Source organism: Gorilla gorilla, chromosome 8 (genome assembly GCF_029281585.2).
Source record: "Gorilla gorilla gorilla isolate KB3781 chromosome 8, NHGRI_mGorGor1-v2.1_pri, whole genome shotgun sequence".
NCBI classification, from domain to species: domain Eukaryota; kingdom Metazoa; phylum Chordata; class Mammalia; order Primates; family Hominidae; genus Gorilla; species Gorilla gorilla.
The window spans coordinates 16,348,477-16,367,478 of record NC_073232.2 but is presented as its reverse complement, the minus strand read 5'-3'; the positions used below and the strand labels follow the sequence as shown (position 1 = coordinate 16,367,478).

Below are 19,002 nucleotides of genomic sequence, written 5' to 3'. Positions count from 1 at the left end.
TATTGGTCAGGCTGGTCTCGAACTCCTGACCTCAGATGATCTGCTTGCCTCAGCCTCCCAAAGTGCTGGGATTACAGGCATGAGCCACCACACTCAGCCTTTCTGTGATTTTAAAACAAGCTGAAGAAACTGTTTAGGACCTAGTGCACTGCATTTTACCCATAGCTCTCACACTTTAAATCAGGAAAGTCCTGGTTTAAGTTACTTGTATCACTGATGTTGACTTCTATGCCTCAAACCTTGTGCCCTCATTTTTGCCTCAGAAAACATAAGGCCCTGTGTTGAGAAAGTGAGGGAGCGATAATCTCGCATTGACAGGGGCCTTCTCTGTTGCACTGTCATTCCCTTGGCTTAGTCAAGAACTTATCTTTGTAGTAGCAAAATGCCTAGATTGCTGTTTGCCGACCCACTCCGGATAGTTTTATAGTTCATTCTCTGAAACAGGTATTTTCTTTCTTTGTACTGTGGTTGAGAAATAGCTTCCTGTCCTCTCCACAGTGTCTGGTATAGTACGTTAAATACAACAGGTGGATAGTTCAATGCACGTTGAATTAAATTTCGGTGCTATGTACCTGCTACATTTCCCATCTCTTCCTACTTGTTCCTGGCATGAGTTTCCAGCTTTTTCTCTCCCATTGCACAAATGAGTAACATGCTCTTTCATGAACCTTCTGTTTTTTGTTTATTTAGAGATAGGGGTCTCGATATATTGCCCAGGCTGACCATGAACTCCTGAGCTCAAATGATCCTCCCGCCTCAGCCTCCCAAGTAGCTGGGATGACAGGTGCAGGTAGGCTACCCACTGCACCTGGCATGAATCTTCAATTTTGACAAAACCTCCGAATGTTTTTTAAAAGATATTTTACCAGTATGTGAGTCACAAAATATCCCATTGGTAGATACAGGTGCATTATATTCTTTTGTTTCTTCATCTCTACTTTCCTGTTGGCTGATTTAAACTTCTCTCTATGTGTGACATAAAAGAGAACATTGAATGAATGAGAGAAACACCATGTGGCCGTGGTGTTTAAAAACACCATGTGAGCTGTGTCTGAGCATCGGAGCCAGGTATGGCTGCTCGATGGTTACGATCACTCCTGGTGTCTCCTGGGCCCTGACATAAAGGAGCTGGAGAGTAGGATTCTGTGGGAACCAGCTCTAATGTTGCTGCTTTTTCCAGCAGTCTTATTAGAAGAGAAGTGGTGAATAGCAGTGCTATCGTAGGGAAAATCTTGTCTCCATTTCTGCTTTGTGAAAAAGCACATTATTGACAAACATCGATACTTTAACTGGTTTTGGTAACAGATCATGTGTGACACGTGAGGACTTCTTCCTCGGGCAGGGCACTGCGTGTTGCAGTACCTGCGCGTGGGATGCTGAGGTTGTGTAGGGGGTGGAGGTTGCTGCTACATAGCTTCAAGGCGGGGGGAGTGTCTTACCAATGTTGCCATGGTGGATCGAGGACTGAAATGCAAGTTTCTGTTGGTGAAATATGTGTCCATCTTAGTGGTGATAATGACCTCTAGAACACGGATGGTTTTGCTATGCCGAGACCTTTATTGTTGACCTTGTTGACCTGTGTAGAGATGTACTCATTAGTCTTTTTAACTAATTAATTAATTTTTTTTTTGAGACAAAGCCTCACTCTGTTTCACAGGCTGGAGTGCAGTGGTGTGATCTCAGCTCACTGCAATCTCTGCCTCCCAGGTTCAAGCGATTCTCCTGCCTCAGCCTCCTGAGTAGCTGTAATTGCAGGTGCATGCCACCACTCCTGACTCATTTTTGTATTTTCAGTAGAGACAGGGTTTCACCATGTTGGCTAGGGTGGTCTCGAACTCCTGACCTCAAGTGATCCACCCACCTCGGTCTCCCAAAGTGCTAGGATTACAGGCATGAGCCACTGCACCTGTCCTCAGTGTACTAGAATACTTATTCCTGGTATTTTCTATTATCAACATTATGTTGCATCTTGAAAATTATAATGAAATGGTAGTTTCATTAATAAGGTTTTTTAAAAAAAATTTAAAAATAAGTGAATATAATCAATATGATTAAACTGCTCTGATTTTTTTTTTTTGATTGCTCTTAGGTAATTTTTTCTGCAGGATGAATTAAGAGAAGAGACACTTGCTCATCAGGCATGGAGAGCACTTTGTCAGCTTCCAATATGCAAGACCCTTCATCTTCACCCTTGGAAAAGTGTCTCGGCTCAGCTAATGGAAATGGAGACCTTGATTCTGGTAGGATTTTGTTTTCGAGATTCATCTGGATTTTTGATGAATTGATCAATATCTTCCTGAAAATATTCAGGAAACAATGGGGCAACATTTGTAGATCTCACATACTGTCTGGTTCCTGGGATTTGAAGTCCTATTTATAAGGATATGGCCGCTCTAAAATTTGGGTCAAGATTCTTATTTTGAATACTAGACAGAGAGGACTAGGTTATAGTGCAGCAACACATCACTTCAGAATCTCAGTGGCCTGGGCAGGAAACGTCTACAAATCACCGTTCCACGGAGTCGTTGTGCGCCATCCTGCAGGGTTTGTTGTGAGTGAGAAGAGCAGGGTCGGAGGTCTCGGGCCAGCAGTCATCTGCTCTGGGTCACAAGAGACAAATGTCATTTTTGCTCAGAACCCCTTGACAGGAAGTTAGTTGCATGTTTCTGCCACAGCAAGGGAGGTTAGGAAAAAGAATTCTCTCCTAAGTGCTGGAGAGAGCGAGACAGGACATCCAGATCTGCCTACATAGTAGATGCCGATGACACAGCATCTAATATGTTGAGCACATCTGTCAGAAAAGCATACAGTGTGGAAGGAAGTGAGGTCATGCAGATTGGTGGTGAAGTGCGTCTCGCTTTCAGAAATCTGAAAAACAGAACAGCTCCCTCCTCTGACTCAAACACAGCCTTCGATTCAAATGTATGTATGTATGTATGTATGTATGTATGTATGTATGTATGTGTGTGTGTGTGTGTGTGTGTGTGTGTGTGTTTTGAGACAGGATCTCACCTGTTGCCCAGGTTGGAGTACGGTGGTGCACTCATGGCTCACTGCAGCCTTGACCTCTTGGGCCCAAGTGATCTTCCCACCTCAGCCTCCACAATAGCTGGGACTACAGGTGTGTCCCACTGTGCCTGCTGACTTTTAAATTTTTTGTGGAGATGGGGTCTCACTGTGTTGTCCAGGCTTGTCTTAAACTACTAGGCTCAAGTGATCCTCCTGCCTTAGCCTCCCAAAGTGCTGAGATTATAAGTGTGATTCACCACACCCAGCCTTGATTGGATTTTAATTATTTAACTAATGAAGTTATAAATGCATAAATGTATCTTTTTCTAAATACTTACACAATAAAGGGTTTATTTAGAAAGGATACCTTTAAAAAAAAAAAAAGGGTTGCATTGTTTATACATACCAGCAAATTACTTAAGGACAGTTTAGTCCTCTGAGTTGTAAACATTAGCTATGGTGAATTCCTGTAAAAAATGTTACTCATTAAGTTAGCAGGTCACTTGACCATGGTCCAAAGAAGTCACAAAGTTTGTCTTCACATTTTGATGAGACTAGTCAATGACAGATTACAGGTTGCTCCATATCATTGAATTTATTAGATTAAGTTTATAAAATTACATCTTTATGTGGAAGAAACCCTGGAAAACCCTCACATGAGGGAAGGCCTTACTGTGTTGAAGGGCGTTAGTATCTGTTTCCAAATCGGCTCATTTGTCCCTCTTTCAGATTTTTCTACACATAAAACAGATGTGAGAAGACTTCTCCTGCAAGTAAAGCTGGATCATTGTTCCTCCCTGGAAACATGGAAATTATTTTCTGAGAAGGCATAGTTGTATAGGCTGAAAGTTCATCCTAATTATTCTACTTTATTTAAGTACAGATTTCCCTTTTTAAAAAGTCTTTCCTATGTTTGCTGAGTGAAGTTATTTTTCGAATTTTGGAGTTCCTGAGCTTTCAGGGTATTTTTGTAGTATATCATCTGCACACATCCAACGTGGATTACTGAGTTATTTCTCGTGATATGTTTTCGAAACTGTTTAAACACCAACTGTGTATTGGCTTTTCATGTGCACACAGTTGCAGTGTATCTCTCTAACTTAAGTAGTTTCTGAAACTCATTAATGATAATCTGGTGTCAGGAAAATGATTTGTACCGACATTTCGTTAAGGGTGGTTCTGTGGATGGCAAGCGTGAGAGCGAGAATCATTATATCCTTGGCTGGGGGAGTCCATGCAGAAAACCCATGTATACTCATGTCGTGATTGGTTCCTTGCTCTTGCATCGGGGATGGCCTAAATCATACAGGATGTTCAGATCTTTAATGGAAATACTATTTCTAAATGGCTCTAAATGATCTTAACATTTTTCAGATATTGGCTCAGATTTTTCTCCACCCCCATGTGGCTAATCTGTCCTTTCGCCTTGGGATTTCTGTATTTACTTGTGCGGTGAGGAGAGTTTTAGATGACGATACAGACTCTTTAAAGAGGACACACATTTAAAGCAGAGTCTAAGACTTCGCAGAGGACAGTGGCTGGATTCACTTGAGAAACTCTAATCTAGTTTTGAGCATTTTCATTCTACAAGTAGCTTATTTTTTTTTTACTAAAATCTAGTTTTGAGCATTCAAACTATTAAGTATGATTCTACAAATAGTTTATTATTATTTTTTTCCAATCTGCTAACCCACAAAATATTTCCAGTCCTGGAATCACTTGGTGAGATATTTGGTTCTGGGACCAGCTGGGACAGGTTTGGGGCTGTTGCAGAGTCTTAGTGCTGAAGGTCTTCTCCTGGGAAGCATTTTCAGATGGGATTTACTCATCCCACGTACAGGAGGAGGCAAACCCAGTGTTCTTTAGCTGGTTCTGAATTGACTTGCGATGATAGGTGTATGAGTTCAGACTGTGTGGCAGGCACAGAAAATGTTAAGTTCTTTGCATGTGTTAATTCACCTAATCCTTGCAACAGCCCACTGGCATAGCTGCTTTTATTGCCCCAGTTTTACAGATGAAGAGACTGGACAACAAGGTGAAGTGACTTGAGTCCTGTGTTAGAAGCAAGATTTAATTTCAGGCATTGTGAGGCTGTGGAGTTGGTGCTCTGAAACCCTGGGGGGCACCTGCCCCTTCAAGTGCACAGATGAGTCATCAGGAAATCCCAACAGCCTCCTACCCACCCATCCATACACTCACACCCACCCCACAGCCACTCACACCCACACTCACACCCACCCCACAGCCACACACACCCACACTCACACACACCCCACAGCCACACACACCCACACTCACACCCACCCCACAGCCACAGACACCCACACTCACACCTACCCCACAGCCACACACCCACACTCACACCACCCCACAGCCACACACACCCACACACACCCACCCCACAGCCACACACACCCACAGTCACACCACCCCACAGCCACACACCCACCCCACAGCCACACACACCCATGCACACACCCGACCATCCACCCATCCACACATACACCCACACACACCCACACTCACACCCATCCATCCACCCATCCATACTCAACCCACACTCACACCCACCCCACAGCCATACACACACACTCACACCCATCCATCCACCCATCCACACATACACCCCCCCCACACACTCACACCCATCTATCCACCCACCCATCCACCCATCCTTACACTCACACCCACCCCACAGCCATACACACACACCCACACTCACACCCATCCATCACCCATCCACACATACACCCACACACACCCACACTCACACCCATCCATCCACCCATCCACACATACACCCACACACACCCACACTCACACCCATCCATCCACCCATCCATACACTCACACCCACACTCACACCCATCATCTGCCCATCCATACACTCACACACACACCCACCCACATCCACATGCACACACAAAATCACACCCATCCATCCACCCATCCACACACACACTCCCACCCATTCACATACACCCCCACATTCACACCCACCTCCCCTCCCCACACACATAACCCCCCCCACACACAAAATTTTGGGGGTACAGACACAGCTTAGATTCTTTGTTGTTCTTTCCTACTCTTTCCTCCCATGCTACCTCCCCTGTGTCCCGTGACACATTACTACAGGGGTTCCCAACCCCCCGGCCACAGATTGGTACTGGTCCATGGGCTGTTAGGAACTGGGCTGCACCACAGGAGGTGAGTGTCAGGTGAGGGAGCTGAGTTTCATCTGTATTGACAGCTGCTCCCCATTGCTCACATTACTGCCTGAGCTTCACCTCCTGTCAGATCAGCAGCGGCATTAGATTCTCATAGGAGTGTGAACCCTGTTGTGAACTGCATGTGCCAGGGATCTGGGTTGCACGGTCCTTATGAGAATCTAATGCCTGATGATCTGTCACTGTCTCCCATCACCCCCAGATGGGACTGTCTAGTTGCAGGAAAACAAGCCCAGGATTCCCACTGATTCTATATTATGGTGAGTTACAGAATTATTTCATTATATAGTACAATGTAATAATAATAGAAATAAAGTGCACAATAAATGTAATGTGCTTGAATTGTCCCGAAACCATCCTCCCATCCCCTGTATCTGTGGAAAAATTGTCTTCTACAAAACTGGTGCCTAATTGTCTTCCACAAAACCAGTCCCTGGTGCCAAAAAGGTTGGGGACCACTGTGTTACTGTCTCCCTCGCAAGTGACTACACTCAAGTGACTAAAGTTTTTCCTTGAGAAAATTATGGGATCGAAGAAAGGAAAATCAAACCCGCTTGGGTTGTTTTCTCTTCTTCTTTTGTTTTGAGACGGAGTCTCGCTCTGTCTCCCAGGCTGGAGTGCAATGGTGTGGTCTCGGCTCACTGCAACCTCTGACTCCCTGGTTCAAGTGATCCTCCTGCCTCAGCCTCCCAAGTAGCTGGGACTACAGGTGCCCGCCACCATGCCCGGCTAATTTTTGTATTTTTAGTAGAGATGGGGTTTCACCATGTTAGCCAGGATGGTCTCGATCTCCTGACCTGGTGATTTGCCCGCCTCGGCCTCCCAAAGTGCTGGGATTACAGGCGTGAGCCACCGCACTCGGCTGGGTGTTTTCTCTTATGTTTGTTTTTTTTTTTTTTGCCACTGTCCACCCCGAGATGCTATGAGGCTATGATTCCTTGCAGTGATGCCCCCATGAAAGGAAGACTTCACCTGGCCTCAGTCTCATTACCAGGCTTTTTTTTTTTTTTTTTTTTTTGGTGGGAGGGCCTTTTTTTTTTTTTTTTTGAGACGGAGTCTTGCTCTGTCATCCAGGCTGCAGTGCAGTGGTGTGATCTCCGCTCACTTTAAGCTCCGCCTCCCGGGTTCACGCCATTCTCCTGCCTCAGCCTCCGCAGTAGCTGGGATTACAGGTGCCCGCCACCACGCCTGGCTAATTTTTTGTGTTTTTAGTAGAGACGGGGTTTCACCATGTCAGCCAGGATGGTCTCGATCTCCTGACCTCGTGATACGCCCACCTCAGCCTCCCAAAGTGCCGGGACTGCAGGGTGGGGGGGCCTTTTTCTAAGGAAAGCTCAAATCACAGTTGAGATCAATAACCGACACCCAAGTCCTGTAAATGAAATGGGCACAATATAAAATTACTCTTTCTCCCAGGAACACTGAATATGTGATTAGAATAAGCCCAGGGAGAGGAAATAGCTCAGGATCTGCGGCCTCCCCAGCAGGCACCATAGACAGCATCATCCCAGCATCATCCCATCCAAAGAAGGAAGTGCGCTGAAATTCCAATGCTGGGATTCCAGGCGTTGTCAGTTGCTGTGATAAAAGCAAGCAGAACAATATGCTGACACAGTGTTCAGTAGACTCCTTGACATTCTTTTTACAGGCTTGCGACGTGAAATTTCCTGATGAAGTCTATAGATAAAGCGGTGTTGCACATTTAGACAGGGTGAGCCTCAGTGGAGAGAATTATGCTGAAAATGTGAGCTTGATTCTTCTTCTTGGCATTTGGTATTAACTGGAGAACCACAGGCTCTTCTATTTGGGAAGGAAAGGAATCAACATTTTTCTTAGAAAAATTCAGGCCTCACTCTTCACGCTGGGAACTGGTCCTGTGTGACTCAATGGTATTCCCTTTTTTCCTTAACCCTCCTTTGAATAGCTGTGGCTTCCCCTGGCTAGGTGATTTGTGTGTGTGTGTGTGTGTGTGTGTGTGTGGTTTTTTCTTTCCTCGTAGAGTAACTCTGGCCATCGGGTAGTTGGAAGAGTCAGGAGGACCTTTGTGCTGTGAGGACTGTCCCTGCCTGCAGGGTGGCTCTGCAGTTGTGAGCTCAGATTCTAGGCAGGTGGCCACGGTTCCTTTCTGAGTTGTTTGCACAGATGCTTCCAATGAATATACTGATGGTGGAACTAATTTCTAAATCTTAGGATAGTATGAAATGACTATCAGTATTTACAAGAAGAAAGACTTAATGTCTTCTTTCTGTCTCTTTCCACATTAAAAAAAATATCTAGCATCTAAGAAGGTGCTCAGTAAGCATTCACCCTGAATCTGCCAATTCCCGGTTCCTTTATTGGTGTAGTGGGCACAGGCTTTAATATTCAGCCTTGTAAAGTCAGCCTTGTTTCAGATTGTAAAATTGTACAAACCCAAGATTTTATTCCTTAAACAAAGATGTATGGGCCGTTTGTTTATTCCATTTTTCACTCTCACGTCACTTACACTCCAGCTTCTAGTAAGGTATCGTGAGGTATTCTTTTTATGTTTCTTACGAAATATTCTTGCCTCATAAATAGCTTTCTGTTTTCTAAAACTGGATCGCTGCTAATGAACACTGTTTTCTTTTAAATTGTGAAATTTTCTTCGTAGCTTTTCCTAGTCGGTTTTCATGACATCATGGGGAAATACTTCCCACTGGGTCATTTACATGGAGGGAGATTGTCAGAATTTCCTTGATAAAATGTTTATGGGTTTAAGAGGTTTATGAATCAGCTATAAATATTTGCTCTGGGTTTATGAGACCTCTCCCCATAAACATTTTGTGTGTTTTTCTATTGCTCATTAAAATGTCTTTGGAGAATCAGCTCCTTGGGGCACATAGGCCTGGGGAAGGGTTGTATGTGACCCATTTTAAAAGGCTGTATTGTGAATAACCGTAAATTTTGTGCTGGACTTTGTTATAACGCACAGTTCAAGTCATCAGTGCTGGGCATGAAGGTTTGAGTTTTTTTAAATCCCATTCTGGGTCTGACTTTTGGTTACCTTTTTAAGTGTTTTCTTCAGACCAGCAGAGAGTGACAGAGCTTAGTGTTCTACTGATTCCTGCAGGGGAGACACAGTGGCACCTTCTGACCTCCTGGTTAACTTGACTGAATGAAACCATGTGCGCTGAAGTCTGTAGAACCCTGTATATTGGGAAATGTAGTTGTAATGAATTAAAATTTGACGGAAGCAAAACTTTTGGTAAAATTCTAATAGTATAGATTAGAATTGTATGGAGAATAAAGAACTGCAACCAGCGGTCTCAGTGTTGAGGTTGAAAATTGGAGGCTCTGGTCTCCCCTGATCTGAAGTGATAGAATCATCGAATCTTTGTGGGTAATGGGATGGGTTCACTAATGCCTCTCATCCCAGGTGCTGGTGACTGCAGGCAGTTTCTGAGGTTCCGCCTCAGTGTGCGTGTTTCCTTTTTTTTGTTTTGTTTTGTTGAGATGGAGTCTTGCTCCGTGACCCAGTCTAGAGTGTAGTGGCACCATCTCAGCTCACTGCAGCCTCCACATCCTGGGTTCAAGTGATTCTCCTGCCCCAGCCTCCTGAGTAACTGAGATTATAGGTGCGTGCCACCACCGCTGGCTAATTGGTGTATTTTTAGTAGAGACGGGTTTCACCATGTTCACCAGGCTGGTCTTGAACTCTTGACCTCAAGTGATCCACCTTCCTTGCCCTCCCAAAGTGCTGGAATTACAGGATGAGCCACTGCGCCCAGCTTCAATTTGCATGCTTCTGATTTGCAGGAATGAGTCACCCAGGACAACTTGTCCCGTTTTTCAGCAGCTATCATTCTCGGAGTCCTATGTAGAACCTCGTGCCTCCTTCGGCCCAGGACTGAGTTTCTTCTTCCCAGGTGCTCTTCTTCTCCCTCACACACAGGTTCTGGGAGCTCAGTCCACTCTTCTCGTCTTCGCAGGTGGCCACGGCTTCCTGTGTCTTCCCTTTTCCTGCTTTTTTGGCTGTAGACTGTTTCAGGGTTCACCAACATGGAAAGACAGACTCATCACTTTGAAACCTCCCTAGGATTCTGCAGGAGACACGGGTGGTGGCGGTGGTGGTTTCTGGTGCATGATACAGGTGGGAGAAGGAGGGGGAAAGTACTTCATAAGAGCTCCAGCTTTGGACTCCTGACCCTGATGCTGGACAACGGTGGCTCAGGGTGATTCCCTGTCCTTTCTGAGCTCTCAAGATTGCCCCTGTGAGTATGTAACCATCATGGTTCTTGGGAGGATTGTGAGGCAATACCTGTAAACCACTGTTTCATTCTGTTTCGTGTTCCTATAACAGAATACCTGAGTCTGCATAATTTATAAAGAAAAGGTTTATTCAACTCCTGATTCTGGTGGCTGCGAAGTCTATGACGGGCAGCTGCATCTGGTGAGGGCCTCAGGCTGTTCCTGCTCTCGGCAGAAAGAGGAAGGGGAGCAGGTGTGTGCAGAGAGATCACATGGAAAGAGGAAGCAAGAGAGTAACCAGGGTCTTAACAACCCACTCTCGAGGGAACTCATCCATTCCTTCGAGAGCCAGAACTCACCCCTGAGGGAGGACATTAATCTATTCATGAGGGATCTGCCCCCACGACCCAGATAGCCCCTGCTAGACCTCAGCTCCCAGCACTGCCACATTGGGAATCAGATTGCAACATGACTTTTGGTGGGGACAGACCACATTCAAATCATAGCAAGCCTTGTAGCACAGAAGTGACACTCGAACACAGCAGAGCTCTTAGGATGTTCCCGGGAGGGCGGTGGCTGCTTTGTAGAGCTGGAAGTTACTGACACAGGCTAGGGCAGGCAGGGGGCTGCAGGAGGGTCTGGTTCAAGCTGAGGCCAGACAAGGAGGACGGAAAGAAGCTCTGGACTTTCTCTGCAGCAAGTTTGCTATCCTTAGATACTGCATCAGGACGTTGGGGCAGAACAATAGTGCTGAGCTGACGCCTCTGACTAGTGCGTCGGAAAGCAAATTTGGTAAGAGGTGCCCAGTGCCGTTGGGAGGCAGGGGACTGTCAACAGAGCCATCAGGTGCCACCCTGAGGTGTTTTCCAGGAGACGACTGCTTTCTCTCCAGTTCACTTCACTGTGTCTGTGACGCTCTAAACTTCTTGGTGTCATCCATTCTTCACTGGAGGCTGCAGGACCTGTTGACTTATTTTTTCAGGAAGTGCATTTCTGTTTGAAGGGCTTCAATCCCTGGGTGGGACCGAATGTTAGAGCACCACCAAGGAAAGGTTTTCTCTCCTGATGGCTTTTTCTTTTTCTTTTTTGGATGTTTGACTGTAAGTCACTTTATCGAAGCAAAAGTTGAGGAGGCCATTCCAAGCAACTTGGACTTAGAAGGCAAAATTTAAAATAGCCTTTCAATTCAGCTCTTCTGACTTTACAAAAATGATCCTCTTCCCTCAATTTCTGAGAGTACACAAAGTATTAAGAGAGACTTACTTTTCCTACTTATAATTCAAAAATTTCAAGAAGGCCGGGTGTGGTGGCTCATGCCTGTAATCCCAGCACTTTGGGAGGCTGAGGAGGGAGGATCACCTGAGGTCGGGAATTCGAGACCAGTCTGCCCAACATGGCGAAATCCCATCTCTACTAAAATTAGCCGGGCGTGGTGGTGCAAGCCTGTAATCCCAGCTACTCGGGAGGCTGAGGCAGGAGAATCACTTGAACCTGGGGGGTGGAGGTTGTAGTGAGCTGAGATCGCGCCACTGCACTCCAGCCTGGATGACAGAGCAAGACTCCATCTCAAAAAAAAAAAAAAAATTTTCAAGTAGACAAAAAGTAGTGATAGTCTCCAAAAGAAGGCATTCTTATTTGGCCCCATGTCCCCTGGCCCATATGATAGGATCGGATATCAGTTCTGCACCAGCCACAAGATGGAAAGCAGTATTTATTCTTGGCCAGTGACACAGGCTCTTGTTTCTAGAAGATAAATGGATTGAGCATCAGCATCCATTGGACATTATTGCAGGAAGATCATCTAAACTTTTGGAACTCTCGTGTGCATTTTGGACAGCTCTTTCTGTTGTATGTTCTTATCATGGCCTTGCCAATTGGTTCAAATAATGTTTACAGCTTATTATTTCCATTTAAAATGATGCCATCACATTTATGCTGTGTATATGTTAAAATGCATTATTTGATGCTTTTTGGCTATACAAGTTTTATCGTATATGTAGCCTTAAATGTTTGGGGAATTGCTTGATTTCCTTCAAGCCTGGGTGTGTGGATTTGTGAAATTCAAATAGTTATGATTTTGGCTGGGCATGGTGGCTCATGTCTGTAATCCTAGCACTTTGGGAGGCTGAGGCAGGTGGATCACCTGAGGTTCAGAGTTCGACACCAGCCTGGCCAACGTGTAGTGAAACTCTGTCTCTACTAAAAAATACAAAAATTTGTTGGGCGTGGTGATGCACGCCTTTAGTCCCAGCTACTTAGGAAGCTGAGGCAGGAGAATTGCTTGAATCCAGGAGGTGGAGGTTGTAGTGAGCCGAGATTGCACCATTGCACTCCAGCCTGGGTGACAGAGCAAGACTCTGTCTCTCAAAAAAACAAAAAACAAAATACCCCCTGACAAATCGTTACAATTTTAAGAGCCATGCTGTGCATTTGATTGTATTTCTCTTTATTCCTTGTGATTGGAGAAACACATGCACTGTTGGTTTCTGCCGGAGTGTCGGGCCCCAATGGCTGTGTCCCGGCAGTAGGTAGGAGTTGGGAGCCTTGGACTGGCCAGGCATCGGGAGTGTCAGGCAGCTGGTTGGTTTGTGTTGTTGACTGGCTGGGTGGCCCCACACACTCGAGCAATTCTTTGGGGCCTCATTTTCTCTTTTTCCCCTTAAAATGATGCCAGAGTCAGTGCTTTATCTTTATATCAATTAGTGCTGTTCTCTATATACATCACAGCCTACATCACAGCCCTTGCTCAGCGCACGATGGGTTCCTTCGCCTTGTCCTCCAGCCTCCCTGCAGGCTGGGATGTCTACTGCAGCTAATTTCAAACTAATACACGAACATGTAGCAAATATGCGTTGGAACATGTCTCATGTTATTTACCCCAGAGAACCCAGTGTTACTCTTGATTTCATCAGTGCAATCAAAGCGGAATGTCCCATGTTTTCCTTTCTTTAGTCAACACTTCTAAAATCAGCACACTGAAGCTTTGCAAAAAATTCAGCAATATCCTTCTAAACTGTGGGATTAGCTTGTGTCTTGTATGAAGGATTTTCTGGTCTCAGTTGCAGGCCAGCACCTTTCTGTCCTCCACTCCAGTATTGATATTCTGTTCTTTTGTTTTTCAACAGAAGAAGGCTCAAGCTTGGAGGAAACTGGCTTTAACTGGGGAGAATATTTGGAAGAGACAGGAGCAAGTGCCGCTCCCCACACATCATTCAAACACGTATGTAAAGCAGCTTGTGTCTTCTCTGTGTCTAGAAAGTGGGAAGGGAAGGAATCTATAGGGAGAAGCCAGAGAACTCAATGGAAGAAGGGCAGAGGAAAGAGGGAAATTCATGGCCAGGCATGGTGGCTCACACCTGTAATCCCAGCACTTTGGGAGGCTGAGGCTGAGACTGGCAAATCACTTGAGTTGAGGAGTTCAAGACCAGCCTGGGAAACATGGCTGAATCCCATCCCAACAAAAAATATAAAAATTAGCTGGGTGTGGTGGTGCACGCCTGTAGTCCCAGCTACTTGGGGGGCTGAGGTGGGGAGGGTCACTTGAGCCCAGGAGGTGGAGATTGCAGTGAGCCAAGATTGCACCACTGCACTCCAGCCTGGGTGATAGAGTGAAACCCTGTCTCAAACAAAAAGGCAAGATGGAAATTCAGCCAAGATTTCTTAGGAAGAAGGAGGAGACCTGGAAGTTAGCTTGGTTTTCCTGGATAGCTACAGGGAATATAGACCACAGGTAGGGTCAGCTTGAGTAAGTAAAGAGCTGGAAAACTAAACCAGTAGGTGTAATGTCTTCTTAGTAGGTGTAATGGCTATATGTTTTCAGCTTCAATTAATATTTTGATTTTGAAAAAGCCCATAAAAGATTTCCAGCCATTTATTGGCAGATGAGTCAGATTAGAGGAACTAACCATAAATATGATGAAAACATTTGGATCCAACCAAAAAAACCACTCTCATCAATAATGTTTCTTTGGATAATGCAAATAGCATGTCCAGCACTGGGCAAGTCCCAGAAAATTTTTAAAAAGTCAGTTTTTATCAGGTTTTCGCTTTGGTGTAAGATACTGGTAATGTATAATATCATTAGCAGGGAAAAGTCTAACTCACCTGGGTCCTAAGAAGTTGGGTCCTGGAAATTTAGTCTTTAATTTTTGTTTTAATAGAAATAGAAATGGAGATTTAACTCTGAGAAACATTTTTCACTTTGTCCATGCAGGGCAAAGATTCAGCCTGAGTTTCATCAATAAATCGGGGCACTTTCTTAACCTGTTCTTCCTTTTGGCTCCTTGGCTGAATGAAGAAGCCAGAACTTTGATTCCTTATTTTTATTTATTTATTTTCTGTTAGCCAAGTCTTGCCATGTTGCCTGGGTTGGCCTCGAACTCCGGGCTCAAGCTATCCTCCTACTTCAGCCTCTCGAGTAGCTGAGATTACAGGCATGCACCACCATGTCCAATTTGATTCCTTATTTTAATACAACATTTTATTCTTTTTAGAGGTGAAGTGTTCTTTCCAAAAGGAATTTAAGATTTTTATTAAATTTCTGTGACCCTGAAAAGGTAGATCATGTTTCCATTTCTCTTCATACTCATCATGCTATATTTACTAGTTTATTATGAACGTGATTGTGGCTGTTTAGTAAAACCAAGAGCTAAATATTAAAACATAGCAAAGCTTTCAAGCATATGATGTGGTTATGGTCCCGCAAAAGCCATTGTAACATTTACATCTTAAGACGCTGAGATGATTTGGCAGTTGCCTTAGGCAGTTTAGGAAAGAGACATTGATCACAATTTTTCCTTCCTTTCTGTACTGAGAAGTTACCAATTTCTCTCTGTATGGAGTCACTCCTATTTTCTTTGATTCAGTCAATCCTCCCACCTCCCTTTTAATCACAATATAGTGTCCTGGGGGCCAGAGCTGGAGGCTGTCCTTCAGGATGCAGAAGTCCCCAGGTCCGTATGCCAGGTTTAAAGGAAGAGTAGCCTCAGACCCATGCAAGTGTGATTGATAAGTCTGTCATCTCCTTTCAGCAGTGGCCACTTGCGGACAGCAGATATGTCAGCTTTGCAATGTTAAGACCCACCAGGCTGGAAAGCTTTTTCTGGGTTGAGGGCTGGTAGATATCAATAGACTATCACCCTTAATTAAAAAACAACTCCATTTTCTAGGGCCGTGTTGTTCATGGAATAGCCCCTATCATGTGGTCCTTGTGAGTCCTTGAAAAGCGTGTAGTCCACATTCAGATGTGCTGTGAGTGTAGAATACACACCAGGTTTTAGAGGCTTTATTCAAAAAGAAGACAGTTGGTTGTTTCATTAATGTTTTTTATGTTGATTACATGTTGAGGTGATAATGTTTTGGATATATTGGGTTAAAATATATTGTTAGAATTAAATTTATTCTTTTTTGTTCTTAACGTGGCTGGCTGCACATGTAACGTTTAGCATTACGTTTGTGGCTTCCGTAGTGTATTACTTAGATAAATACATGCCTGTTTTAGAGCAACAGGAATATTGTTTGTAAGTGCCATATTTTTTAGTGGTTTTTGTCATCTTCTGGATGTATTGTGTCTAGTGTAGTAATGGGTTCTCTATTTCTGATTCCTTAAGGTTGAAATCAGCATTCAGAGCAACTTCCAGCCAGGAATGAAATTGGAAGTGGCTAATAAGAACAACCCGGACACGTACTGGGTGGCCACGATCATTACCACGTGCGGGCAGCTGCTGCTTCTGCGCTACTGCGGTTACGGGGAGGACCGCAGGGCCGACTTCTGGTGTGACGTAGTCATCGCGGATTTGCACCCCGTGGGGTGGTGCACACAGAACAACAAGGTGTTGATGCCGCCGGACGGTGAGCCCCTGTTTCAAAGGCTTCGATTTACGAGCCGCCATCCTTCATGACGCCTGTAATTTTGCAAGGAGCAGAGAGAACCTTGCGTAGAATCCCTAACGGTCTTAGTGCAAAGGTCTCACAGTTCTTTCAGAGTGGTTTCTCAGGTTTCCTTAGCTGGAGGGAGATCAGTCCATTTTCAGATGTCAGAGCTGGTGCTGACAATGGAGCCAAACTTGGCTTTTCGGAACTGAAAGTATGCCTAATCCTTAAATTCCTTTTGGAGGGTAAGAAAGGAAGGCTGAAAGGACATCAGGAATTGGAGGGTAAGAAAGGAAGGCTGAAAGGACATCAGGAATTGAGGTCTTGTGTTTGGTGATTGGCCATGTTGCTTTTCTTCTGCTTTAGCAAGTCGACATTTGAACAGTAACAGAGCGTCTTAAGCAGGCTTCTCTAATAACTTTTCATCTGTCTTGTTGGGAGACTGTTAGGGTGTCAAGCTTTTAGAAAACCATACAGCACATGTGCCCTAAAACTTAAAGTATAATTAAAAAAAAAAAAAAGAAAGAAAGAAAACCATACAGATGAGAGAAATGACATTGGTCTCAAGGGAGTGGTGAAAGCCCATATAGATATGATCAATTTAGTTGCTACAAAGCCGCTATTCTCTCCGGGGGCAGTTTTACCCCCCAGGGGACACCTGGCAATATCCGGAGGCATTTTTGGTCAGGGCCATGGGAGCTGCTACTACCATTTAGTGGGTGGAGGCCAGCGATGATGCTAAACCCCCGCAATGCACAGGACAGCCCATAACCAATAATTAACAGGCTCAGCCTGCCAGCAGTGCTGAGGGGGAGAAAGCCTGCTGGAAAAGAATGGGCTGGACATGATAAATGCATTGAAGGAATTCGTCTGATCCCTTAAGTGAGAAAACTGAGGGCAGCTAATTACGTGAATCTCTACACCCCACTCTCTGTGTTTTATTGTATGATAATGGCAGCAGCGATACTTGCAGGCTCTTGATGCCACCTTGCAAATGTGTGTGGTGTCCTCTTCGTAGCTAGCTGCCTATTTTCATCTTGAAGTGACGTGTAAACTTGGAGAGGTGAAATCCCCAGGTTCATTCTGTTTGTGGTATTAGCAGTTTCCTTACTTAGCCTTTCACGGTATCGGAGCTCTATCTTTTTTTTTTTTTTTTTTTTGGTTATGATATATTGTTTTTCTGATTATTTGGAATAGCCTGTGGTTTTTTAATTACCCTTTGTTAGGTGTAATTGATAGCCTGCTAAGAAGGGGGTCATAAAATGGCTGGAGTTAAGAGTTGCATTTATGTGACATCTGTCAGGATTGAACCCATTGCCATGGCGTTAGCTGACAATTTGACCCTTTATTGTCTCCAAAGAAAGAGAAAAAGGGTCTTCTTTCTTTCTTTCCTGCATTGGGTCTTTGCACCCGCTCTTTCCTATGCTGAGAACCTCCTTCCTTTCCGCGTCCTCCTCCTGCTCCAGCTGTCAGCATAGCTCCCTCTTCCACCTGCACCAAGGTTGACACTGTCTGTGCTCATAGGCCAGGTCACACCCTATCTGCACCACGTGGCTGCCTGCGCCTTCAGTGTTCATCACGGTTGCAGTTGTACTATCTTTTCTTTTCTTTTTTAAGATCTAATTTACGTGCCATAAAATTCACCACTTTAAAGTGTACAGTTCAGTGATTTTTTAGTATATTCACAAGGTTGTGCAACCATTATTACTATCTAATTCCAGAACATTTTTTTTATCACCTCCAAAGTCACTCCCCATTCTCCCCCTCCCCGGAAAACCCTTGGCAAACACTAATGCACTTTCTGTTTCTGTAGATTTTCCTATTCTGGGCATTTTACATGCATGGAATCCTATGCTGTGTGGCCTTTTGTGTTTGGTTTATTCTCTTAAGCATAGTGTCCTCAGGGCTCATCCCCATGGTAGCTTGTGTCAGAATTTCTTTCGTTTTTAAGGCTGAATCATATTCTCTGGCATGGATTGATCATATTTTGTTCTCCCTTCATCAGTGGGTGGACATTTACAGGCAGCTGTGCTTCCACTTGGGTGGTTCTTTGAATGGAGTACCCTTTATCCCCCCAGACAGTAAGCTGCATGCTGTGAACCCACTCATCTGTGTACACCAGCTCTAGCACGTGCTGCCTGTGCTTGAGGAATTCTCTGTAAAGGTTCACTGAGTAATCGAGTGATTTACTGAAGAAGGTAAAAGTGCGGCTTACATGGTAGTCTGAAATAGCAAGGAAAAGAACAGTCATTGTTACGAAGGGAGGAAGCACGTGCGCTCTCCTTCACCTTTCCTCCTTGAGCTGCCAGTAGTGCTGTGTGCACCTTCTCTCTGGACGTGCGATCCTGGATTTCCAGCCTCTCTATTCAGGTGAGTGCTGGAGAATGGCTGTTATTAAGTCAGGTTTTATTTTTAGTTCCCACTCCAGCTCTGCGTACGCAAATCGCAGGGTTAGGAGGCACACCCTGGGAGGCACAGTGCATGCTCATGCTTTTGGTAATATCTGATTCACTCAGCCCCACACCCAGCCTAAACAGGTCCTGAGTGAGATTGTTAGATCTGCCTTCGAATTAAAACCTCCACTGAGGTGAGAAGCTGTGGTGTAACATTTCATTAATTTACCTATGATTTCTGATTTGTCGTGAAATAAATCAGCCTTGATGGAGGAATTGTACTGATGGAATAT

General features: G+C 44.7%; 1 protein-coding gene across 3 annotated transcripts in view; it reads left to right on the top strand.

Moving 5' to 3' along the window:
- The window catches only part of SFMBT2 (Scm like with four mbt domains 2), a 252,747-nt gene that overhangs the window by 27,082 nt on the left and 206,663 nt on the right, over positions 1 to 19,002 (top strand). For 2 of the 3 annotated variants that reach the window (XM_004049039.5, XM_055353186.2), the window contains exons 2-4: positions 2,090 to 2,240; positions 13,571 to 13,665; positions 16,055 to 16,295. In XM_004049039.5, coding sequence (XP_004049087.3) covers positions 2,141 to 2,240; positions 13,571 to 13,665; positions 16,055 to 16,295 — 436 coding nt within the window. In that variant the 5' untranslated portion in view covers positions 2,090 to 2,140. Of the gene's footprint in view, positions 1 to 2,089; positions 2,241 to 13,570; positions 13,666 to 16,054; positions 16,296 to 19,002 lie in introns of those variants that run through there. The other variant, XM_055353187.2, reaches the window with a different exon arrangement.